The following is a 25,844-nucleotide window of genomic DNA, read 5'->3' as shown; positions in this document are numbered from 1 at the left end:
TGCTGCCTTTAAGATTCTTTCTTTGACTTTAACATTTGTCATTTTAATTATCATGTATCTTGTTGTGGGCCTCTTTGGGTTCATCTTGATTGGGACTAACTGTGTTTGCTAAACTTGTGTGACTTTTTCCTTCACCAGGCTAAGGAATTTTCATCATCATTTGTTTAAGCAGGTTCTTTATTCCTTGCTCAGTTTCTTCTCCCTCTGGTACCCCTATTATGTGGATGTTGTTACGTTTCCTGTCCCAAAGTTCCATTAAAGTATTTTTCTGCTTTTTAATTCTTTTTTCTTTTTGCTTCTTTAATTGGGTGTTTTTTTCTACCTTGTCTTCCACATCACTAATTAGATCCTCTCCTTCATTCAATCTTCTTTTAATTCCTTCCAGTGTGTTCTTGATGTCATATATTGTATTTTTCATTTGTAACAGCTTCTTTGTGCATGGTTTATATTCCCTTTTTTCACGCTGTTGCAGTCCTCACTGTTTCTTGTAATTCTTACTAGTTCCTTGAGCATCCTTATAACCATTAATTTGAGCTCTATATCTGATAAATTTTCCGCTTCCCTTTCATTTAGCTTTTTTCTAGAGATTCCTCCTTTTTCTTTCATTTTGAGATTGTTTCTTTGTCTCCCCATTTTAGCAGTCTCTTTTTGTTTGTTCCTGTGTATTAGATAGAACTGCTATGCCTCCCAGTCTCCTTGGGGTGACCTGATGTAGTAAATGTTCCGAGGGGCCCAGTGATGCAATCTCTTTGATCTTATGAGCTGGATGCTCTAGGAATGTCCCTTGTGTGTGTTATTTGGGCTGTCCTGTTATAATTGGGTCTTGATTGTTGTCCCATTCGAGGGTGGGACCTCCCTTCAGGCTGACTGGGAGGCTCAGCCCTGAACATATCGTTAGTGAGCTGTCGTACAGGTGCTGACAGAGCAGGACAAGGCAAAGCAAAACAAGATGACACAAAAGCATACAAAACACTCCAACAGCAACAACAAAAACAACCACAAAACAATAAAGAATTAGGAAAGAGAAAAGAGAACAAGAATAAAGAAAATAAAAGAAAAAATACTGGAAGATGAAAAGGGAAGTGAGAAGAACATGACAGGAATGAGGGAGAGAGGAATGAAGTGCCGGAAAAGGAAGAGACAGTGAAGAGGGGAGAAGCTAGAAAGGGGAGAAGAGGGAGTAGGGTGAGAAACATAAAGATAAGTCAGTTATGTAAGAAAAAGGAACAAAAATAGTAACAGCAATAAAAAAGAAGAAAGAAAACAATGCAATAATCCTAAGTGAATTTCATCTCAGCAGAGTTCAGGGCTTCCTGGGAGCCCCTTTGGGCCCTCTTCTCCTGGTGACTGTGGCTGACTGCTCTGTCTGCCGTTTCTGGACCTCCCGGGAGGGACTTTGGTGCAGCCACTGTCAGGAACTGTCCATGTTTGGCTCTTGGTAACCTGCTTGCAGCTTCAAGCAATCCACAGTGTGTGGCTGACTCCGCAGGGCTGGGCTGTGCACAGCAGGGGTCAAGGTGCACTGTAGGGCGGCTTGTTCTCTGCACAGAGCCCTGGGGCAGGTTAGCAAATGTCCTATGGCACCTCGGGATCCACCTTCACCAACCTCTGCCTGCAGGCCAGCTGTCAGAGTTAGTCATTGAAAAGGCTGTTTCTGAAAGGGCTTCTGGCAGAATTGGGAGACCTCTGGGTGTCCCGTGAAGGGGAGGTGCCGTTCAGACTTCAGGAAGATAGTGGGTATGTTCGCCTGTCCCGGGGCCACACGTCTGAGTCTGTCCCAGAATATGTCCCTGACCTCGGCAGGGCGAGTCCCTCATATAGTCTGGTGGGGTCTGCTGGCAGCTGGGAGTTGCTGTCCTCCATGAGGGGAAGCTCCGGCCACGTTCCTGGGAAAGTGGGGAGTGTGGCCCCACCCCAAAGCCAGTCACTGATACCCCTGAGATTGTCCAGACCTATAGGCTTGGCCTCTGCTGCTGTCTCCTCAGCAGGGGTCCAGATCCTGAGGATGGGGCGAGCTATATCCTTGAGGGTGGGGTATTTGCCTTTCCCCAGGCTGTTGCTGCTCAGAGGGGCTTGTGCCTCTCAGGAAAAATGGCTGCTGCAGTACATTGGGGGGCAGGATCAAGCTCAGGTCTCCCTGCTGCTGTTTTTCCACGTCTCCCCCCAGTGCTTCCCTGGCAGATAGAAGCCCCACCACCTGGCTGGGTGTTACGTGGGCATCTGCTCTTGGCTCTGGAGCTCCGAGCTAGGGAGCCCAGCCTGGGGTTGGGGCCTCACTCCTCTCCGGGGTAGCCCGCCACCTTGTAGCTGAGAGAACCCTGGGTCTGCTGCTCTTGGGCACTCGGCCAGCCCCTCTTGTGACCCCACCCTTCCTACTAGGCTCAAGATGGTTTCTTCCCTTCATTAAAAGTCTCCTCTTCATCTAGTCTTCATTTGGTGATTTGGGGTGAGTATTCCCCAATTTAGTTTTATTTCAGTTTGGTTCTGGGAGGAGGTGTGAGAAAGATTTACCTACTCCTCCATCATCTTGAAAACCTCCTAGCTTCTCATTTTTTTAAAGCTCAAAAGTTCTTCATTTTAATGAAGTCTGATTTATGTTTCTCTTTTTTATAACTCATGCTTTTGCATATCTGATACCTCTGCCCAATCCAAATCTGTCAAGACTTCTCCAGTGGATTCTTCATGCAGTTTTAACACTTGCATTGAGACCTGGGATCTGTTTTGAGTTCATTGTTGTTTATGTTGTGAGGAAAGGGTCTAAGTTAATGTTTCCTTACCTGTGAATATCCAGTTGTCGCATCACCATTTGTTGAAAGACCATTCTTTACCTGCTGAATTGTCTGGCAGCTTTATCAAAAACTGATTGACCAAAATGTAAGAATTTTTTTCTGGACATGCCTATCCTTATGGAAATAGCATACTATCTTTATTATTATACCTTTATAGTAAGTTTTGAAATCAGGTAATGTAAGTCCTTTAACTTTTCTCTTTTTCAAAAGTGTTTTGTCTATTCTGAAGCCTTTGAATTTCCAGACACATTTTAGGATCAGCTAAATTTCTGCAAAAAGCCTCCTGGTGTTTTGGCACACACTACGCCGAATCTGTAGATACATTGGGAGGGGTGTTGCCATTAATTGGGTTGAACTGTGTCCCCCCCAATAATATGTTCAAGTTCTGTCTCCTGATACCTGTGAATGTGACCTTGTTATTGGGCCTTTCACAGTTTGAGCAAGTTAACATGGAGTCTCGCTGGAGGAGGGCAGCTGATTGGCGTCCTTATCAGGAAATAGAAATTTGAACAGACCGAACACGGAGATGCCGAGGCAGAGACTGGAGCCCTACAGCTGCTGGAGGCCCATCAGCAATCGCCAGCACCAGCAGGAGCTGGGAGAGGAAGGCAGCCTCTCCCCTCAGCCTTCAGAGGGGCCTTGAACTGCCATTCTCACCCGAGGCCATGTTCATTGATTTTTAGAGAGAGGGAAAAGGAGAGAGAAACATCTATCGGTTGCCTCCCGCACATGTCCCCACTGGGGCCAGGGATCAAACCCGCAACTTAAGTATGTGCTCTGACCGGGAATCAGATCCTCAACCTTTCAGTGTACGAGACGATGCTCCAACTAACTAAGCCACAGCAGCCAGAGCTGAACTGCCAACATCTTGGTCTTGGACTTCTGACCCTATAACTGAGAGAGAATAAATTTGTTTTAAGCCCCACAGTTTGTGGTATTTTGTTCCGGCAGCCCTGGGGAACTAATACACAAACTTATCAATATCAAGCCTAATCCATGAATGTGGACTCTTCTTCCTTTTAATTAGATCATCTTTAATTGTTCTCAGCAATTTTATTTTTCCACATACATGTCTTGCATTTCTTCTGTGTTTATTCCTAAATATTCTCTTTGGTGCTGTTATGAATGGAATTGCAGTTTGCTTATTGCTAGCATATAAAATATAATTCATTTTTATGTTGATTTTGATATACTTAGCCTTGTTAACCTCCTTTATTCTAGTCATTTTCTTTTGTATTGCTTAGTAATTTTCTATGCTTAGGACCATGTTGTCTCTGAATAAAGACACTGACTCCTTCCTTCCCAGTCTGGAGTGGTTTTGTTTTTTAGCTTACTGCACTGGTGGGAAACTTGGATATAATGCTGAACAAAAGCCAGAGTGGACATCTGTGCCTTGTTCCCAGTTTTAGAGAGGAGGCTTCAGTTTTAACCGTTAATTGTGATGTTAGTTGTGGGTTTCCATTGATGCCCTTTGCAGGTTGTGTTCCCTTTTATTCCTAGTGTGTTGAGAATTTTTATCATGAATGAGTGTTGCCTTTTCTCAAATATCTTTCTGCATCTTTGAGATGATCATGTTTTTTTCCCTTGTATTCTATTAATATGATGTCTTAGTCAGCTGGGGCTGCCATAACAAAATACCACAGACTGGGTGGCTTAAAAACAGAAATTTACTTTCTTAAAGTTGTGGAGGCTGGAAGGTCTAAGGTTAGAGTGCTGGCCAATTTGGTGAAGACTCTGCCTGACCCGTAGAAGGCCGCCTTCCCCGAAGCCCTCACATGGCAGAGCTCTCTGTTATCGCTTTTTTGTTGTTATTAATCCTCAACCGAGGATATTTTTTCCATTGATTTTTAGAGAGAGTGGAAAGGAGGGGGAGAGAGAAACATCGATGTGAGAGAGACGCATCGATTGGTTGCCTCCTGCATGCACCCCAGTGGGCCGGGGATTGAACCTGCAACCCTGCATGTGCCCTTGGCTGGGAATTGAACCCGTGACCCTTTGTTGCGTGCGCCAATGCTCTAACCACTGATCCACATCAGCCAGGGCTCTGGTATCTCTCTTTATCCCATTGGACCAGGGCTCCATCCTCATGACCTAATTACCTCCCAAAGACCCCCATCTCCAAATACTATCAAATTGGGGGGTAGAGTTTTAATGTGAATTTCACATTCAGCCATGACATATGGTGTGTTACATTAAATGACTTTTAGGTATTCCTCTGCTTTATTTGTGTGTGGACTGAGAAGTAGTCATACTGAAGGCCATTTTTGAGACTGTCCTGGTTTATGCTCTGCTGGCTCTCATCTTCTCTGTGCATGGACTCTGCTCCCCTGGCCAGGGATATGTGTGGGGTGGCTTGGGTCCACTCAAGCTCTGCTGTTCACATTACAGCCTCTAGTGAGCTGGACACGTGGAGAGCTTAGAAAGCCCCCTTTGGCTGTCTGGCAGCCAGAATCTGGCTGTTCTGTTGACCCACTCCTTTCTCCACACAGGCTGGCAATTGCTGGCTCTCTGCTCATTTGCCACTGCAGTTGCCACTTTAACTGACAGGACTTGGGTTCAAGTGAACCTCCTCTGAGAATAGCAATAAGGCTGCTTGTTTTCACTTCCTGTCCAGTCCTGGTTGAACTACCACTCTAAGAGAGCTAGAGGGAGGGGAGGAGATGGCCCCAGGCAAAGGTGCCACTAACCTACACCATTCTTACCTGAGGTTGTTAACAGACTAAAGGGGTTTGTTGGCCTGCATGCATCGAAGCCCTGTCAAATGTGATCAGGAGTTTGCAACCAAGAAAGTAAGGGTTTATTAGTTGAGGAAATGGTGTCAAGCCCAAGTTACAGGTAAGCTAAGGCCCAAAGACCTGGCTCCTCAATGGCTTCCAGGGATGGGTTATATAGAGGGAGTTGGGTTCATGGGCTCTAAAAGTTGGTTGTGGCCAGGTAGGGAGTAGTTGATGATCCTATCAGGTCCTGAGGTCAGCCATGGCAGCGTTCTGTCTGATTTCCTGAGGGTGTGGTCCGTGGGTCTGGGGCTGAAACACACCTGAAGTTAAGGTGTTATCTTTACCTTGACTGGAACTCTGTTTCTCTTGTCAACAGACCTGAGACTTTGTTCTTAAGACAGTTTGATGCTAACCAGAATCTGATGTCCTAAGGGCTAAATGATTAAGAAAGGGAGTGGACAGAACAGAAAAGAGAAAGGGTCATGTTTAAGAAATGGAGCTTCTGAGTGGTTACAAGGTCATTTTTATGGGTTAATAGTTCCTGTGTTTGAGGGAGAGCACTTGAAATGGTTGCCTTGGCACTTTTATGCAGCTTTATAACTAGTTTTTGGCGAGAGGATTTGAGGACCACCTCCCTCCATTATGCCAGAAGCGGATTACACATGTCTTTCCTCTTTCACTGGTAACTTTCACCTCTTCCAGGTGCAAAACCCAATCTGACAGCACTTGTTAATAAATAATAGATTTATATAGTGAGAGTGATTTTCTTCAAGCACAGTCGACCCTGAACAATGTGGTCCAGTTACATGTAGAGACTCACTTTCTTCAGCTGAGCCACACAGTTCAAACCCAGGTTGTTCAAGGGCCGGCTGGGAGTTGGGGATTCACCTGTAGATTAAGTTACATGTGGATTTTTTTATTGTATGGACCATCAGCACCCCTGGCCCCCGAGTTGTTCAAGGGTCAACTGTATTTACATTTTAGATTACTTTTCTCTAGGGAATAAAATTTCTTTGTGAAGGAATTTCACACATTTTTAAGCAGGCGAGAAATTACCAATAAAAGGGATGCTCCCTGCAACCTTATTGGTGATATATTCCTTTATCATTTCCAAGAAAGCTTGCCAAGTGTCTGTTCTGTCTAGCATCATACTAAGTGGTGGAAATACAGAATAAAGAAGACATGATACCACTAAATAGTTACTTAATTATGATTGTTATTAACACTGTGGAGATGCACAGAAGGTGCTCTGGACTACAGAACAGGGAGAATTAACTGGTCTTTAGGCATGAGAGACTTCCTGTACCTTCCTTGAATTTAACCCGTATCTCCTTTCTATGCATACTTTATGACTTTTAGCACATTTGGGGTATTTTTATTTTTTGGTAACTTTTTAAAAATATAATTTGTTTTAAAAAATATAAAAAAAAGTTAAAGAATAGTAAAAGGAACGCCTGTAATCCCTTGCCCAGGTTCAGCAATTGGTGTCTAATCTGGAATAGTTCCTTAGCCTCTCTTTTTCTAGACCTTGACATTCTGAATTAATTGCACAGGCCAATTATTTGGTAGCTTGCCACTCAATTTAGGTTTGTCTGATGATTCCTCATTATGATTTAGGTAATGCATTTTTTTTAATCCTCACTTGAGGATATTTTTTCCATTGCTTTTTCAGAGAGAGTGGAAGGGTGGATGGAGTCAGGGGGGAGGGGAGAGAAACATCGATGTGAGAGAGACACATTGATTGATTGCCTCCGGATCGACCAGGGCCAGGGCTGAGGATTGAGCGTGCAACCAAGGTACGTGCCTTTGGCTGGAATGTAACCTGGAACCCTCCACTCCTTGGGCTGACACTTTATCCACTGAGCGAAACTGGCTAGGTCAGGTAATGCATTTTTGACAGGTTCCTTATGTATACACATTTGAATTGTAAAAATAGAGTGGTACATATGTAAAATGGACTATTCCTTGGCAATAAAAAGAATGAAATCTTACCATTTGCAACAGCATGGATGGACCTAGAGGGTGTTTTGCTAAGTGAAATAAGTTAAGGCAGAGAAAGAAAAATACCATATGATTTTACTTATATATGGGATCTAAAGGACAAAATAAATAAAACAGAAACAGACTCATAGATAGAGAAGAGACTGGTGGTTGTGAGAGGAAAGGGTTTGGGAAACTGGGTGAAAAGGTGAAGGGGTTAAGAAGTACAAATTGGTAGTTACAGAATAGTCAGGGATGTAAAGTACAGCATAGGAAATATAGTCAGTGATATGGTGATGACTGTGTATGGTGTCAGGTGGGTAATTGAAATATTGGGGGATCACTATATACCTGGAACTAATACAAAATAATATTGAATGGAAACTGTAATTGAAAAATAAAATTTAAAAGAATAGTTTAGAGGTTAGGACTTATTTAGGTATAATTCATATTTTCAAACTGGGAAGAAACTCAGGGATAACAGTCATGAGAGTATCTTTTCTTTACTCAAACTGGTTTTAAAAGCTCTTACCAGCCAGTGGCTCATCGTCTTCACTTTTTCCTTTAAAGACTGATGCTCACTATTCCACACTGTCACTCCTCCTGTGCCTGTCCGACTCTCCTTCAAACAGCAGCTACGTGGAGACACCACGAGATAAAGAAGTGGGTATGTGATCAGATGCTTTAATATATAACATAAAAGAAAACTTAGTTCTGTTCCTTAATTGGTAGACATATCGAGTTTTGTTTTTGCTTTTTTAAATATATCTTTATTGATTTCCAAGAGAGGAAGGGTGAAGGAGAGAGAGAGATAGAAACATCAATGATGAGAGAGTCATTGATCAGCTGCCTGCTGCATGCCCCTCACTGGCAATCGAGCCCACAACCCAGGCATGTGCCCTGATTGGGGATTGAACCATGATCTCCTGGATCCTAGGTCGATGCTCAACCGCTGAGCCACGCCCGGCCAGGCAACATTGAGTTTTTATAAAACTTTGTAAAAATCTATGAAACTAAAATATTTCTGTTGCATTGGATGTAATTGGAAATTTTCATTTCTATATTTCATTTTAAAATATATAAATTCAGGCTTTGTAAGTTGAACTACTTTCAATTATATAAAGAGAAAAATTACTTTTGAAGATAAAGAAATTTAAAATGTATTAGAATCATTTCCCAAGTGCATTTTATTTTGAGTTTTGGTAGACTTTTTTCCTATAGTTTTGTGGTGTTTTTCCCCCCACATATATTTGGTAAAGCTGATGAGATTTTTCTGTTACATTTTAGAAAAGAAAGATGATTTTGACTGGGGAAAATACTTGCTGGAAGGTGAAGAAATTGACTTTAGTCAGAATGGAGACACACCAGTAAGTGTCAGGTTTTGCTATTGAAAAGGTAAATAAATTCCAAATGATACAGATGGTTTTTATGGGTCCTTCTCTCCTGCAGCAACCTAACTGAAACAGAGACACTCTTCAGTGAACTGGAGGAGTTTATTATGGGAGATTTATTAAGATTTTGCATCAAACCATTAATACTAGGAAGTTGAATGGAAAGTATCCTTTAAGGAGCTGTGACTCTTGGGATTTTTGCCACCAAAAATAATTCTGTCCAAGACATTTAGAAAGTTTCTTTTGGTGTAGTTGCTGCTTTTCTTCTGAAACTTTCCTCATCTTTTAATGGTAAATAGCTTCAGTTGTTACGCCTTCTGTGGGTCAGGTGTGTTTCCTTTCTAAATCAGAATTGGTCTGAAGAAAGTGGGGATGAAGATGACCCACAGCCCTTGAGCAGAGAAGACTCTGGGATTCAGGCAGATCGGACACCGTTAGAGGAACAAAGTCACAGCAGGAAACCAGGGCCACGTGTCAGCTGGAAAGGTACTGTGTTTGTGGATGCCGGCATGCTTTTCTAATAGAAGAATCCTCTAGAAGAGAGGGCAAGCTTTGAGAACAGTTCCATATTATTTGCGATATTGGTAAGCTCTGCCATCCTTATAAAACAGGTCTTTTAAATCTTTAGGTCTTCCTTCTGTGGTTTCCTAAGAAGTAGCGCTATAAGTGAATGTTGAAATGGGATTTAGACTGCAGTTTTGTTCTTTTCTTATAGTTCTGAGAATTTTGTTGGTCCTAAATAGTTTATTTTTAGTTTATTTTTTATTGGGGAAGGATTGCCCTTGCCAGGTTGGTAACTAAAAGGAAAAGATCTGTACCATTTAATTTCAACTTGGGTGTCTTGCCTTTCAGTTAGTGGAGAGCTCTGAACTCGTAGGATCTGGAAAGAGACAGAAGCAGCCTTACAGGTTAGGTTGTCGAATCCTCCTACTCGTTTTGTAGATCAGGAAGCAGAGGCCTGGTTACAGTGGTTTTCCCGTGGCCACACAGCCGGGACATGAGCCCCAGAAGCTGAGGTCTATGACCTGGCCCCGTACACTGCCCTTAAGCCTCGCCTAATGGTCACAAGTTGTTAAAGCTGATTTTAGTCTCCTAATGATCTGGTTTTCTCTTCTCTTTCCTGCTCTCTGATCCTTGATGTGGACCGTCAGGGTAGAGCGTGGGTTAAGGAGCTCAGAGCACGTCGTCAGGGCCGTCAGTGTATTTCTTCTCTTCAGGTCATCCCCTCTCACCTTGTCCCCCAGTTCCAGCACCGGTTCTGGTGGAGCGGATATCTGTTCCCGTGTATGTTAACTTATAAAGTACGTTGTGTTGGTTGGTGGGTTCTGATTTTAAATTACATAAGGGTGTGATGCTGTGTAAACTCGGTCTGTTCCTCTCTGCATTAAACTCTGGGTGAAATCTGCCCATATGGCTTTGTGAGCATCTTTGTTACCCCCAATTGCTCTGGGGGATTCTTCACTTTGCACCCCCACATTTTTGTTAGTGGTGTGCTGTGGACAGGCCCTGGGCTGCCTGTACCCCGTCTGCCTAGTGCCACATCCGAATGGACCTGGCCCTACTTGATAAGATCCCCCCTCTGATGGGAGCCGCTGCTGTTTTCCTTTGCATGTGTGACTCTGCGGGTGAGGGTCTATGGTCCCTAAGGCACCTCTGTCTTGCCCCTTCTACGAGGTGCCCATTGACACCTTTTGCTTGTTTTCCTTTTTCAGTTATAGTTTCCGTTCAGTATTTTTCTCTGCTAGTTTCAGGTGCACAGCATGGTGGGTAGACAGTCACAGACTTTACCCAGGGGTCCCCCAAGTTCCAGCACCCACCTGGCGCCACACATAGTTATTACAGTGTTACTGACTCCTTGCTTGTTTCCTTTTGGGTTTCATGTCCTTTCTGCCCAGTCTTACCCTTCAAACTTCTTTGGGTGTCTACTAGATACTAATTCCTCAGTTTTAGACACTGCAGTTATCTTTTCTTAGTCACCTGTTAACATTTTGCATGGCATCCTTCAAACAATGTCATTTTTAAAAATACTATATTGGTTTCAAACCTGTGACTTTTTCATGGTGTGATTAGTATTTGGGTCTTGGTAGTTTTCTCTGTTCTCCTTCTGTCTCTAGTTATTGCCAGGCTCGCTGTTACGTGTGAAGTGAGGTTAAAAGGTCCAGCTGATTTTTTTCCTTCATGTCCTGAGCCAGTTTTCCCAGCAGCATCTAGTTGTTAACATAAGAAACATTCAAACCTGTGAAGAATTTTTTGTGAGTTTATTTGAGCCAAGCTGTTGACAAATGCTGGGAAGCAGAATCTCCATGGGTTGAGATAATGCTCCCAAGAATGGCAGTTTTGCACCTTGTTTTATACATTGCAATCAAAAGAGGGGATGCAAGTGGGTTACGTGAAGTCAATTGGGGGTAGATTACGGAGGCGGGAGAAAGCAAAGGGAGGGACCTCTGGGATTGGATAAAAAGTCAAATGATGGACACACTTCTTTTAGGTGGGTGCAGGATAGTTAACAGTCAACATTTAATTCAACAATGACTATGAGAGGATTTGTGGTCTCTGCAGAGGGTGCCTGTGTTTTGAGGGGTATGGAAAAAAGGAAATTACTTTGTTTTTGCAAAGGCATGTTAATCAGGTATGTTATAGCAGGTGCAAAAAAAAAAACTACACACCGGGACAGGCTTAGCTAAGGTGAAAATTAGTCTTTGTTAGGGAAAAATACTGCCTTGGGCATGACTACCCTCCATAGACTCTTTTTAGTTAAAAAGATTTTCATTTCAGACCATCCTCTGTGGTTCTTTTAGGTCTCTGAGTTTGCTAGGCCGCCATGTAGGCCTGCCCTGAGCTGTCAGGTTAGCATGTGGCCCCTTTTTGTCCACAGAGTCAGTCATCCATTCCTTCCACATCGCTCTGTGGGTCTGCCATTATCATATATCAGTACATGTATTTATTTCTGAATAGTCCATTCTCCCCTTTAATGTGCGTTGCTGAGGAACACATTTTTATTTCTATGGCTTGTTAGTGTGTCTCAACACACAGAAGACAAGTCTCCCCTCATCTCCTTTACTCTTTGCCAGAGTTGGCCTAGCTTTCTCTTCCACAGATGCTTTAGAGGGAGTAGGATAAGGCCCTTTTTTTATATCTTTTCTCAATTGACATTTATTTATTTATTTTATATCTTTATTGATTTCAGAAAGAGGATGGGAGAGGGAGAGAGAGAGATAGAAACATCAGTGATGAGTCATTGATCGGCTGCCTCCCACACACCCCCGACCAGGAATCGAGCCCGCAACCCGGGCATGTGCCATGACAGGGAATCAGACTGCGCTCTGGATCCTAGGTGGATGCTCAACTGCTGAGCCACACCTGGCCGGGCTAAGGCCCATTTTTTAAATCCAGCTGGAATTTTTATTGGGATTGTATTGAATTTATAGGTTTAGCTTAGGGAAGATTTGACATCTTTACTATGAAAATGTCTACATTTCTTCTCATTCTCTTACTAGAATTTGGAAATTTTCTTTATAAAAACTTTAAGTACCTGTTAGTTTCTACAAGTGTTATCAGTTTTTGTTATGAGCGGCGCCTTCTTTGTTTTGTTTATTGTGTGTAGAACGCTATGGGGCTTTGTAAATTGTTCTTATATCCAACATTCTTCCTGGACTCTCATTTTAATTATAATAGTTTATTTCATTGGGTTTTTTGTATAGATCAGCATCGACTACAAATACTGACAGTTTTATCTCCTTCTGCTGATCTTTATGTGTTATGTCTTCTTCAAGACATGTTGACAGTGTATGTTTTCTGGCCAGCCATCTAGACTGCAGAGGAATCAGGGGCAGTGGAAATGGTGGGTTTCATCCTTAGAGGGTTACACCCGAAATTCCTTTATGAAGTGTGATGTGCTTGGGTATAGGTTCCAGGTATCAAACTGAGACAGTTTCCTTCTATTCCTATTTTTCTAAGAGTCTAATATTCATTAGAGACTTTTAGAAAAACAGGAATAGAACAAAGTTCAACGAATAAATATTGAGCGTTAGCAAAAACTATTCTTTATTGAGAGATAACTGTGATTTTTCTTTCACTCCACTACATGTTGATAGATTTTCTGATAGTGAGTCATCCTTGAATTCCTAAGGTACAATTCCTTGATCATTCTGTTATTTATTTATTTTTTACTACCTATTGTATTGGGTTAGCTATTTAAAAAAAATTTTTTTTTCAATTTTTTAATTACATTTGACCCTTAATATTATATTATTTTCAGGTGTATAGCATAGTGGTTCGACAATTATATAACTTGCAAAGACCCCCCTCCAATAAGTTTTGAACACATCTAACACCATACATAGTCAATACAATATTTTTGGCTATATTCCCTATGCTATAGTTTACATCCCTGTGACTATTTTGTCACTGCCAAGTTCTACTTCTTAATCCCTTCACCTTTTTCACCCAGCTCCCCAGCCCCCTTCCCATATGGCGACTACCACTCTGTTCCCTGTATCTATGAGTCTGTTTTTGTTTTGTTCATTTACTTTGCTTTCTAGATTCCACATATAAGTGAAATCATATGGTATTTATATGACTTATTTCATTTAGCATATTGCCTTCAAGGTCCATCCATGCTGTCAAAAATGGTAAGATTTAATTTTTTTTTTTTTTTTTTATGGCTAAGTTATATTCCATTGTATATAAGTACCACTTCTTTGTCCAGTTGTCTATCAGTGGACACTTAGGTTGCTTCCATATCTTGTAAGTGAGTCTGTGCACAGGCCCTTTAAGTGGGCACCTTTGGTTTCTAGCAACTCCCGTCTCACCTGGATGGACGGAATTCCTGCCGGTTTTCATAGCCAGATATTTTGGGGTCTCTTCTTCCTGGCACTGGAACCCTGGGCTGGGGAGCCTGGTATGTGGCTGGGACTCTTGGCATCTCTGAGGGACCTCTGCATCTGAGATTTCCCTCCCGATTCTCAGCTGCGACACATGGGTGTGGGACCAGCTCGTTCCATGTCTCTGCTGCTCCTACCAGTCTTGATGTGACTTCTTTCTGTAGGACATCTGTTCGCCTAGATTTCAGGCGGTTCTCAGTGATAGCTGTTCTGTAGTGTAGGTATAATTTTGATGCTGTCGTGGGAGGAGGTGAGCATAGGGTTTACTTGCTCTGTCATCTTGACCTGAACTTGGGTCGGCTATGTTTTGTTATAAATGGCTTTAAGTAAGTGATTATATGCACAGATGTGGTCAGGTGGTAGTTATTTTTTAATCCTCGCCCAAGGATATGCTTTATTGATTTTAAAGAGAGAGGAAGGGGGGGAGAAAGAGAAACATCGATATGAGAAACGCTGATCAGTTGCCTCCCATACACACCCTTCTGGGGATTGAACCCGCAACCTAGGTATGTGCTTTGACCAGGAATCGAACCTGCAACCTTTTTGGTATACAGGACGATGCTCCAACCAACTGAGCCACCCGGCCAGAGTGGTAGCTATTATTTTAAAGAGCCTTTTTCTATTAAATATTTGAATGGAGTCATAAGTTCAGATATTGTGGCAAAGTTGATCAAGTGTTTTTTTGTTAACTCATGATTTAAACATAATAAATTTCCTCTAGTGGATGAGCCAGATGCCCGAAGCTGGCTGGAGCAGCATGTCGTCCATCAGTACTGGACAGCTCAGTCCTCGAGGTTTCCTCATAGTTTGCATTTGCACTCCAATTTAGCTGCTGTCTGGTAAGAAGCTCAATTTTTCATTTAATTTGTTAATAGAAGAAACTTTGGCCAGGGACCACCAGAACTGAATCTCTGGTAGGTGTCCAGTTTGGGTCTAGGTTGGAATTGGAGCAGTAAAGATGCAGAAGGAAACCCTGCTTCCCCTAATGCCCCCTTGCAGCCCTCCAGTGGAACCTTCCCCCTAACGTACCCACCTGTACTGAGTGGCAGTTGGAGGCTGTGTGGTACTAGTATTATCTAAGGCTAAAGGATTTTATCACCACCAAACCAGCATTGCAAGAAATGTTAAAGGGACTGCTGTAATAAAAAGTTGAAATAGAATGAGAAACATAGGCATAAAGAAATAAAATGGCAATATATAAGTACCTATCAATAATAAACTTAAATGTAAATGGATTAAATGCTCCAATCAAAGGACATGGGGTAGCTGAATGGATAAGTAAATAAGACTCAATATATGCTGTCTACAAGAGACCCACCTCAGAACCAAAGACTCACACAGGCTCAAAAAAACCCACCAACTTCTGGAGGCCTTTAAAGGAGAAATCAATGGCAATACAGTCACAGTAGGGGGTAACACCCCACTGACTTCACTGGATAAATCTTCCAGACAAAAAAATCAACAAGGAAACAGTGATTCTAAATGACACCCTAAATTAGGTGGATTTAACTGACATTTACAGAACATTTCACCCCAGAGCTGCAGAATATACATTCTCCTGAAGTGCACATGGGACATTCTCAAAGACAGACCACATGTTAGGACACAAAACAAGTCTCTACAAGTTCAAGAAGATTGAAGTTGTATCAAGCATCTTCTGGGACATTTACACCACGGACTACTATGCAGCTGTAAAAAACGAAGGATCCCTTACCCTCTGAGACAGCATGGTGGGACCTGGAAAGTGCAGGGATGGGGGGAAGGGGTTAACCTAAGAACTTATATGCATATGTGCATAACCCATAGACACAGACAATAGTGTGGGGAAGGCCTGAGGGGGGGTTGTCCCGGGGGGAAGGGGTCAAGGGCTGGGAAAGGGGACAAGGAGAAGTGTAACTGGTGCCTGTGTGACAGACTTGCTGAGAAAAGTCTGTCCTTGTCCTGCCTGTAGATAGCCTGAGGCTGACCTCTCCTGCCTCTGGCCCCTTCCCTGGGCAGTTGGAGCCTGAATGCCATCTTGTGGATCATGAAGATTTCAAACTGCGACATCAGACTGGCCAGTGCAATATAAAGTTTAGGCTTTGTTGGCCTGTCTTTTGGGAAAAAAGTGTTAAAAAAAACTTTGATGTTAATATTTGGTTTGATTTGTGGTTTAAATCACATACCTCCCTGGAATTTAAACTTAGTGTGTTTTAAACAATGCTAATTGAAAAGTTTTTAAATATTTTTTATTTTTAAAATGAAATTATTTAATTATAATCTGTATTTTGATTTTCAAAGTGAATGGGTTGCTATAAGGCCATTTATTTGATTTTCATTTCAGTGCACTTACTACAAAAAGTACCATTACCATTTTGACAAAAAAAGATACATAGTTTAAATATTTGTGTAAATCAGCAGTAAATATAACAGTTGGGATTGCTCTGAAAGTGCCTCTCTGGGAGTGTTCTAGTTGATTTGTGAAAGTGAATGTGGGACAGCATTTACAGCTTGTGTTATGTTTAATTGCTTACTGATTACTGGTTAAATTACCACTAAATTGCATATATTGTTTGAGAAGTAACTTTACTAAATGAGAAACCTTCTCATGTTTGACATTTGCTTTCTAACAGGGACCAACATTTGTGCAGCAGTGACCCATTACACCTTCCAGATGACAGGGTTTTTGTTACTGAGACACAGGTTATTCGGGAAACCCTGTGGTAAGTCCTGTTAACCCAATTAATTGTCTAGGAAACTTAATTAGTGAGATACAGAATGTTCGTTTTTTGATAGAAAAGTGTTCAGGGGTTTTTCACATGCAGACTAGAAATAGGCCGTTAGGTATGACCCTGAACAGTGCCCAGGGGCACCTGAGCTTGCCCTGGGGGCTCTGGAAGCCCAAACTGCATTTTCAACCATGGAGATGGAGACTGTGATGTATTTACTTCTTTTTTATTTTGAATAGCTTAATAGATGATTTAATTAGATTAAACCATCACTTTTCTAGTTTCTGAGTTCAAAGCAAGGTTCCTAGTTTGCTGCTTACTGCTTATAGTAGGCAGAGTATATCAAGGAAAGTTAGCCTGTGCCTTGTACCTGGAAACCAAAAGTCTAAGAAATTAGATTGTGTTCACACAAAAATGAAAATGAAAGCGCAATATGCAGAGCTGTCCCTGCTGAGATTGCAGAGTCTGGACCTCTCTACCAGAAAACGTCACGTGGACATTCTTAGAAAGAGGATGGTCTCCTTGGACCACCTCTTATGTGAGGGAGGGCTGTGAGCTTCTCTCTAAGATGATACTGAACATCTTGAGAGTTAAGGTAATCAGATGAAAAGACTAATGTCTTCTGTTTTCTAATTATCTCACCTCTCTGCCTCCCCCACTTCTGAGTCTTTTATTCAAATTTCTAATCAGCACTGTACTGAATATTTTTTGAGACTTAAAGTACATTCACTTTTTATTTCATTTCAGGTTACTTTCAGGGGTCAAAAAGCTCTTTATATTTCAGTTGATTGATGGAAAAGTAACTGTGAGAAACAACATAATAGTAACCCATTTGACACATGTAAGTTATTTGTATTTATTAAAGTTACAATTAAATAATAGGATTTATGTAAACCGTGTTTGTATAACTTTAGAACATTTTTCATTATTAAAACTAACTACTAAATATATTTAAGATCCAAAAGAAAAAATTAACTTGTGAGTCTTAACAGTGCTTAGAGATTTCTTGAGTATTGTTGGTGATATTATGTTTATTTTAATTTGTGTTTTTCCTTTTTATTTGTCATTCTGTATTGGGAAAGCTATACAGCTGTAATTTTTTTTTTTTTTTTCTTTTAATGCATTTACCTGAAATGTGTTTTTAAAAAGTTAACCCACAATTCCATATTCTGCAGAAATTAATGTTCAAACTATCCTTTGAATCTAAAACTAAATATTTGCTTTATTACTTTGTTGTCTCCTAAGCATACTATTCAAAAACAGTCACGAAAGTAATATTTTATAGTGAGGGGATGTGAAGTTGAATGCTTGCAGACTGCCTTTAATCATTGCAGTTTTTCATCTTTACCTCACCAACTGCAGAGCTGTTTGCGGTCAGTGCTGGAACAGATCGCGGCGCATGGCCAGGCTGTGTTCCGACTCCAGGCATTCATCGATGAAGTCCTGGGGCACAGCTCTGAGAACACGCTTCCCGGGAACGGATCCATCCTTAAGAAGTTGGCTGAAGCTCCCTTTCGAACTTACCAGGCTTTCATGTGGGCCCTGTACAAATACTTTATTACTTTCAAAGAAGAGCTTACGGAAATTGAGAAGTGTATCATCAATAACGGTATTTAAATGTTCTTTCCTTTTACTCATAAGACACACACATACTTTGAGTGCTATTTGTTCATTGGTATAAGGTTTGGAAATTACATGGCAAATAAATAATTGACATGAATATACTCATTTTTAAAATTATTTTAAATTTATATTTTAAGCCATTTGTATATATTTTTATCCTCACTGGAGGGTATTTTTTCCATTACTTTTCAGAGAGAGTGGAAGGGAGAGAGCGAGAGAGACAAACATGGATGTGAGAGAGACACATTGACTGGTTGCCTCGCTCACAGGCCCTGACTAGGGCCGGGGATTGATCCTGTAACTGAGGTACGTGTCATTGGCTAGAATCGAACCCAGCACACCCATCAATCCTTGGGCCCACGCACTAACCACTGAGACAGACCAGCCAGGGCACCATTCATATCTTTAAAAATCCAAACAGTAACAAAAGATGGTGAAAATTTTTCTCCTGCTCCAATTGTCCAGGTGAGTATTCATTTCCCCTCCCAGAGGCAACCGAGTCGTCAGTCTGTGGTGCCACCCTCCCAGAAATAATTTAGACATACACATCCAGTGCATATTCACATGTGCATACCTAGAAGTTTATTGAGTGCTCTCTTCAAATTGTTTTTTAATTTAAATTTTGAAGATTATTACCATATAAGTATATAAAGAGCCTCATTTTATTTTTTATAAATTGAGTGTTTTGTTGTATGATGTATCACAGACCAATCCCCTTTTGGTGGACATTATTTATTTATTTTTAAATTTATCTTTATTGTTGGAAATATTAACAGATGTCCCCTTTTTTCCCCCCATTGACCCCCCTCCCTCTCCCCCCACCCCGGCTATTTTTTAATTTTTTTAATATATTGATTTTAGAGAGAGGAAGGGAAAGAAACACTGATTTGTTTTTCCACCCACCCATCCATGCATTCATTGACTGCTTCTTGTATGTGCCCTGACGGGAGATCGAACCCCCAACCTTGGAGTATCGGGACAACACTCTAACCAATGGAGCTACCCGGCCAGGGCCCCTTTCAGTGGACATTTAGGTTGTTTCTGATCTTTCCCTTTTGCCAGCTGTGTGCCGTGATGACCACGTACATGTAGTTCTCTGTGCCACATGCACAGTGAGTTACCTGGAGCATCGCTCCTGGAGTGGGAGAGCTGGTTCAGGAGGATGTGACTGCGTGTAATTTGGATAGATTCTGCCCTGTTGTTTTGTAGGTACAGATAAGGAGCTTTCACTTTGCAAGCAGTGTGTGTGAATACCTTTTCCTCATATTCTTGCCAGCAGTGTATTATCAAACTTTCTGATCTTCACCAGTAAGATAGGTGTGAAATGGTAACCCAGTGTGGTGTCCTTCTCCTCCACTTTCATTTACAACTTCTCCACAAAGTAGTGCTGATTCCTGTGTTTCCATCACCCGCTTCCCCAATGGTGACATTCATGTAACTACAGTCTATTATCAAAACTAGGAAATTGACATGGCATCATGCATTAAGCAGTCTACACACCTGGTATAGGTTTCCCGAGTTTTGCAGGTACTTGCTTTTTTGTTGGGGGTGAGGGGGCTGAGTGTGTAGTCTTGTGACATTTTGTCACAAGTGTAGATTCACATAACCACCTCCATGTTCAGGACTCAGAGCTGGGCCATCCTCACAAAGGGGCTTGCTCTTGCTGCCCTTTGTAGTCAATCACCCCTCCCCTCCCCTCGCTGAAACTGGAACCCCATTGTAGTCTGGGATTTTTTTTTTTATCCAGTGTAGTTTTAATTTGCATTCTTTTGTTACAAGTGAGGTTGAGTTTCTGTCTCTAGAAATCACTTGTGTTTCTTTTTCTGTCAGTTCCTTTATACTTTATTTTTCTGCTGAATTGATTTTTTTTTTCTAGGAAGTACTTTCTTTAGTAAAATGAATCCCTTGTGATATAAAGCGAAAACCCGGCTCCTGTCGGCTCTGCCTTTCCATAAGTGGCTGAACATTTATATCACATTTGAAAGCACATTTTTCCTGGCTAATGAATTTGATTCCTTGATATTTGCAGATACTACAATAACTCTTGCTATAGTGGTGGACAAGTTGTCTCCTCGACTGGCTCAGCTGAAGGTTCTGCACAAAGTCTTTAGCACTGGGATAGCCGAAGTCCCACCAGACACTCGGAATGTCGTGCGGGCATCTCACCTGCTTAACACTCTGTACAAGGCCATTCTTGAATATGACGACGTTGGAGAAGCCTCTGAGCAAACCGTACGTGGGCCCTCAACTAACCTAAAGTGTGTGGCCCTGTTCTGCCCTCCAGAGGCCTGGTGCACACCTGCCATAGCTCTATGCTTAAGTCATGGTGCGTCAGACACTTGTGCAGGGTTTTTAATTAGCTTCTAAATTATAATTGCCACGGTCACCAAAAGGATGAGGCTAGGACAAAGCAAAACATAAAACCAAGATCCGAAAGATACCTAGCTAACTTACATGGATATTTGAGGTAACCCTTTCTTAAATAAAAATGCAAATCTATGATAAGAGGCCTCTAGAGCAGTCAGATTCCTAGAAACAGAAAGTAGAATGGTGGTCCGCACATTAGGTGTTTCTTTTGTTGGAGAACCTTGTTCTCACCCGCTTGGTCCTACAGCTCAACATAGAGGTGGATTTCTTTCAGCTATGCAGTTTTTTCCTGCTGGGAAATATAATAGGATAAAATCATTTCCTCATTCGTAATGGACATCTTGCTAATTGTGCCATTTAGGCAGGAAAACCATACCCCTATTTACCCTGGTAACTGTCACTCTCAGGAGGGTCCTGGTATGGACTACAGATACTGTGCTCATCTCATATATAATTGAGTTTTTAAATAAGGATCTTATAACATCCTTTGGATTTCTAATTTCTTAACTTTGTTTCAAAAAACAGAAATCTGGTCACTTTTTAAAAGGTGTTTCAGAAATGTTTGGACCTCATTCCATGCAGAGATGAGGGCACTCTGAGTGTGGGCTGTGTACACTGTCTCCACAGGTCTCCCTGCTTTTCTCTCTCTGGGTGGAGACAGTGCGGCCCTACCTGCAGATTGTGGACGAGTGGATCGTGCACGGCCACCTGCGTGACTGTGCGCGGGAGTTCATCATCCAGAGGTGACTGCAGCAATCGCAGCGCAGGGGGCACACGGGGTGCTGGCTTTACCTTTTGTCTCACCGTAGGATCACGTGTGTTCATTAGTTTCAGGTGCTGACAGAGCTGTGTGGTCACCATAGACAAGTTCTATTGTAGGAGATGTCAGGTCCTAGCCCCAAAATATCTTCTTCCAAGTTTTATGTCAGTTCACAGTTTTTTTTTTTGCAAATTCCATTTTTGAGTGATAGTGTGCTGATGAAAGTAAAACGCACACTGCTTTTCATAAAATGAATTCAGGTGACAACCAATGGCTTCTGTCACTCCAATGTAAGTCATCAGTAAGACAGAAGTGTGAACATACTACAGAATTGGCCTCTAATATATTTATTTCTCCAAATTAGCTAATCTGTTTTTTCACTTTTCAGTTAATTGATTTTTCTAAATAGAAACATAGAATCTGCCTTGTAGAGCTGTCCGCATCTGAACTCTGAAGTAGTGCTGTATTTAGGTGTGTGGTTTGACTGACAGCTGTCTGTTTACCTCAGCAGGAAGGGCACCTCTGGAAAGGTGGCCATGTTTCCATTGCCCAGGTGAAGGAGCCAGCCTTTTCTCAAGTCAATCTCATGTCCCTCCTGTCCTGTTTCATCTTACATGAGAATTTTTGTAAAAACGGGATTCTGACTGTTTTTAGATGGTGATGAGTGTCTATTATTTCATTTAAAAAAGCTGTCCAGTCAAGAATCTATGTGGGAAAAAAGATGTGGAAGTCTGAAGATTACCCTCACAGGAGATGAGCAAATGAATCATATTTTAATTCCAATTCAGGAAACTTTACTTAGTTTTTACCTCTGCCATTCAGAGTACTTACCACGTTCCCAGGTTAAATCTCCCATTTTGCATGGACATTGCTCTGTTTTAGCAGTAATTGATGTTGCTGTGTTTGGGATGTCTGGATAACATGACTAAGCTAGAACAGATATACTGTTGTTTTGGAAGAAAAATTAATATTTAAAATTCTTTCGAATCTCTATAGAAACAAAAATGTCCCAGTAAATCACAGAGACTTTTGGTATGCGACTTACACACTGTACAGCGTGTCCGAAAAGACAGAGAGTGAAGAAAGGGTGAGTGATAGTGCCAGCGCAAGCTCCGGCAGCGACCAGGGGCCCTGCAGCCGGCAGCACACCATGGTGTCCTTCCTCCGCCCTGTCCTGAAGCAGATCATCATGGCCGGCAAGTCCATGCAGCTGCTCAAGCACTTGCAGGTTGGGGACAGCACCACAGGCCAGGCCATGGCCAGAGGTGGGGCCCTTTCCTCCTGCCTCTCCGGCAGCATTGGGGCAATTGCTTTCTTCTGTCTTGTCATTGAGATGCATAATGGTTTTGTAGTTTGAAAGTCATCAACGCCTTCTAGTTACATAGAAATTATCACTGTGATCAAGTGAATAGATGCTGCTGCTCCTGCTGGAAAAATGTGGTCCTCATTGGGACCTTTGGCACTGTGTTCGAAAGGCAGTGATCAGAAGGTCCTTATTTTTGATCCCCGAGGATGGGTCCTTTAAAAATAATTCCCTGGCATATCTTGCAGCATTTCACTCTTGAAGACTACAAACCCCAGCAGATAGGAAATTGTTGGTGAGCAGTCAGACTTGATCATAGATTTTGAGAAAATCTTGATATCATTTTTGGTCTTTTTTTTTATGCAATTTGAATGATGTACTTAAAGTTTTATCAACTGACTAAAAAGATTTGAGAGTACAGATGTGAACCTTGGTGGTTTTGTTTGTAAATCACCTTAGTGTTACATTAACTATTTTGTATGTACTTTAGTAATATTTTCACTTTGGAATATCTTCCTTTTGATTTCTGGTAAAATGTACTGAGCTCTCCAGGGCCACTGTTGGAAGTGTTTTTCCAGTGCAATTATGACTTCTCTTAGTGTTGTCCTCAAAGTGCCCTACGGTGTCATGGTTGCTTAACCTTCAAGCATCCTGCTTAGGGTGTTACCTTGTTCAGGAAGAAAATTAGTTTTTTTTTTTAGGAAAAAATTAAGTCGTAACTGCACACCAAAATGTTCACCATGAGCTTCGCAGTTGTCTGACAGGATGTGAAAATGTTACCTGGCACTGTATTATAAAGGTAATGAGACAGGAATAGACCCTCATAGTTCAAAGGAAAAGCACCAGGCTATATTGGGAGAAAATTACATAATATTTCTGAATGTTACTTAATATTATTTACTAGAATACGGCTAATAATGTTAAGTAACCTGACATATTTCTTTGTGTTTCAGATGCAGAAAGAAAAGGCTTGTACACCCTCTTTCTGGAATCCGTACAGTCACGCCTTCGACATGGAGAAGATGCCAGCACACAGCCCCTCACCGCCCAGCAGGCATCCAAAGAGAGCCTCATTAAGATGCAGTGCATCGCCGAAAGACACCTTGAGCTGGATGATGCTCACGACCCGCTGCTGGCAGTCAACTTTGCCAGGTGAAACCCAACTGCAACATTTTTGATGGTTGAAATAGCAGAATCTGTGCAATATTTAGCAACTGCACAGCCTTAAAGAGAAAATATTTATAGCTTGTTCTACCTCATGAATGTAATACAAGAAGATACTGTATTCACTTATTCAGATGTCTCATTTGGTCTCCATGCTGTTTGTGAAAGTCCACAGATTATCATGTGACCTAGGCCCAAGCGACTGCTGTCAGTGGAGCAGGAGATGCTCTAAAAACTCTATGTTATGGCCGGCTGGGTAGCTCAGGGCACTGAAAGGTTGCCAGTTCGATTCCCAGTCAGGGCACATACCTGGGTTGCGGGTTCGATCCCCAGTGCCGGCATGTACGTAAGGCAACTGATTGATGTTTCTCTCACATCAATGACCCCCACTCCCTCTTTCTTCCTTCTTCTCTCTCAGCATGACCTCCGGTGAGGATTTAATTAATTAATTAATTAAAAGTTTAAAAAGTCTGAGTTATGGACCAGCATCACACATACTGAGTCAGACCCTGCTTGTGTGTAAAATGCACCTTCGCCCTTTGAATCATTTAGGTGCTTAGTTCCCACACAGTACCGCTCATTATTTGGTGGGCGTCACTTATGCCAGTGGCCCTAATGGCTAGAAAGACCTGAAGTACTTGATGCTAAAGGCAAAAGTGACTCTGAACAACTGGTCCATTCAATATATATTTTGAGGAAAAAGATTTTCTCTTTCTGTAATAGTTGGTAGTTTTAAGACTAACAGTCACAATGGTACTCTGGAATTTGATTTAAGAGAATTCTTTTGACAGCTGCTCTTAAAAACAAGACTCACTTTTTTGTGTTAAAGGTTGTACTTGGAACAGAGTGACTTTCATGAGAAGTTTGCTGGTGGAGATATATGTATGGATAGATCATCGGAATCTGTGACGTGCCAGACATTTGAATTAACACTGAGGTCTTGCCTCTATCCCCACATTGACAAGCAGTATCTAGATTGCTGTGGAAACCTCATGGAAACACTGAAGAAAGATTACAGGTATAAGGGAGTATCGTTTTGGAAGAAGTCTGTAGTTTTATTGTACTTTAGGAATGGTCGGAATTATTTTAAAACCTGTATTTCAAGTTAATATTTATTAGAGTAGGAAATAATTATGCAGTAAACAATTTTCTTTTGAGAGAATCAATTGCCCATTAATGTTTTCTTAACTATGTTGTGAAATTTAATTCCTTGTCTATTCCTGAGATGCTGTCCCAAAAGAAAAACAGAAAAAGCTTGTTGCACAAAAATGCCCATCACATAATTGGCTATCACATAACTGGCTAAATTACCAGTTCTTTATATTATGGCATATCCATAAATCTGGCATATTTGTATCATGTGTGAACTTTGTAGTTCACGCCAATAATGTTTATACAGAGTATTAAATAACATATTTTCTTCATAAAACTTAAAAAGCAGGATATATAATATGGTGAGGACTATATATATGTGTGTGTATATATATATATATAATTTTTTTTTTTTTTTAACAGACTGTGTTTACCCCATTGTATGTTCTTGCCTCCGTTGTCAGATATTAATTGACTACATAGACGTAGGTTTATTTCTGGGCTCCCTACTCTCTTCCATTGATCAATGTGTCTGTCTTTATGTCAGTACAATGTCATTTTGGTTATTATGGCCTTGCAGTATAGTTTGATATAGAATAGCATGATACCTCCAACTTTGTTCTTTCACAATATTGCTGAGCCTATTTGTGTTTTTTATTATTATTTATTTATCTTTATTGTTAAAGTATTACAAATGTCCCCTTTTCCCTCCATTGATCCTCTCCCCCCTGCACCCCTCCCCCCAGGCCTTCACCACACTGTTGACTGTGTCCATATGCATATAAGTTCTTAGATTAATATCTCCCCACCCACCCACCACCCCTGCCTTCCCTCTGAGATTCATCAGTCTGTCTCATGCTTCTGTGTCTCTGGATCTGTTTTGTTCCTCAGCTTATTTTGTTCATTAGATTCCACATATGAGTAAGGTCATGTGACACTTGTCTTTCTCTCACTGGCTTATTTCACTTAGCATAATACTCTCCAGGTCCCACCATGCTGCCTCAAAGGGTAAGGGATCCTTCTTTTTTACAGCTGCATACTATTCCATGGTATAGATGTCCAAGAAG

The 25,844-nt window shown here is 41.5% G+C and overlaps 1 protein-coding gene across 1 annotated transcript in view; it reads left to right on the top strand.

The window, feature by feature from the left end:
- TUBGCP5 (tubulin gamma complex component 5) overlaps positions 1-25,844 on the top strand; it is a 57,920-nt gene that overhangs the window by 11,259 nt on the left and 20,817 nt on the right. The window contains exons 4-15 of the mRNA XM_087822507.1: positions 8,057-8,153; positions 8,774-8,853; positions 9,228-9,363; positions 14,482-14,599; positions 16,373-16,462; positions 17,216-17,309; positions 17,831-18,077; positions 20,121-20,323; positions 21,086-21,201; positions 22,215-22,483; positions 23,475-23,673; positions 24,515-24,703. Of these exons, the coding sequence (XP_087678633.1) occupies positions 8,057-8,153; positions 8,774-8,853; positions 9,228-9,363; positions 14,482-14,599; positions 16,373-16,462; positions 17,216-17,309; positions 17,831-18,077; positions 20,121-20,323; positions 21,086-21,201; positions 22,215-22,483; positions 23,475-23,673; positions 24,515-24,703 (1,838 nt within the window). The remainder of the gene's footprint in view (positions 1-8,056; positions 8,154-8,773; positions 8,854-9,227; positions 9,364-14,481; positions 14,600-16,372; positions 16,463-17,215; positions 17,310-17,830; positions 18,078-20,120; positions 20,324-21,085; positions 21,202-22,214; positions 22,484-23,474; positions 23,674-24,514; positions 24,704-25,844) is intronic.

Source organism: Miniopterus natalensis, chromosome 12 (genome assembly GCF_054644295.1).
Source record: "Miniopterus natalensis isolate mMinNat1 chromosome 12, mMinNat1.hap1, whole genome shotgun sequence".
NCBI classification, from domain to species: Eukaryota; Metazoa; Chordata; class Mammalia; order Chiroptera; family Miniopteridae; genus Miniopterus; species Miniopterus natalensis.
The sequence above is the reverse complement of the archived record's forward strand: the minus strand, read 5'-3'. Positions and strand labels throughout refer to the sequence as shown.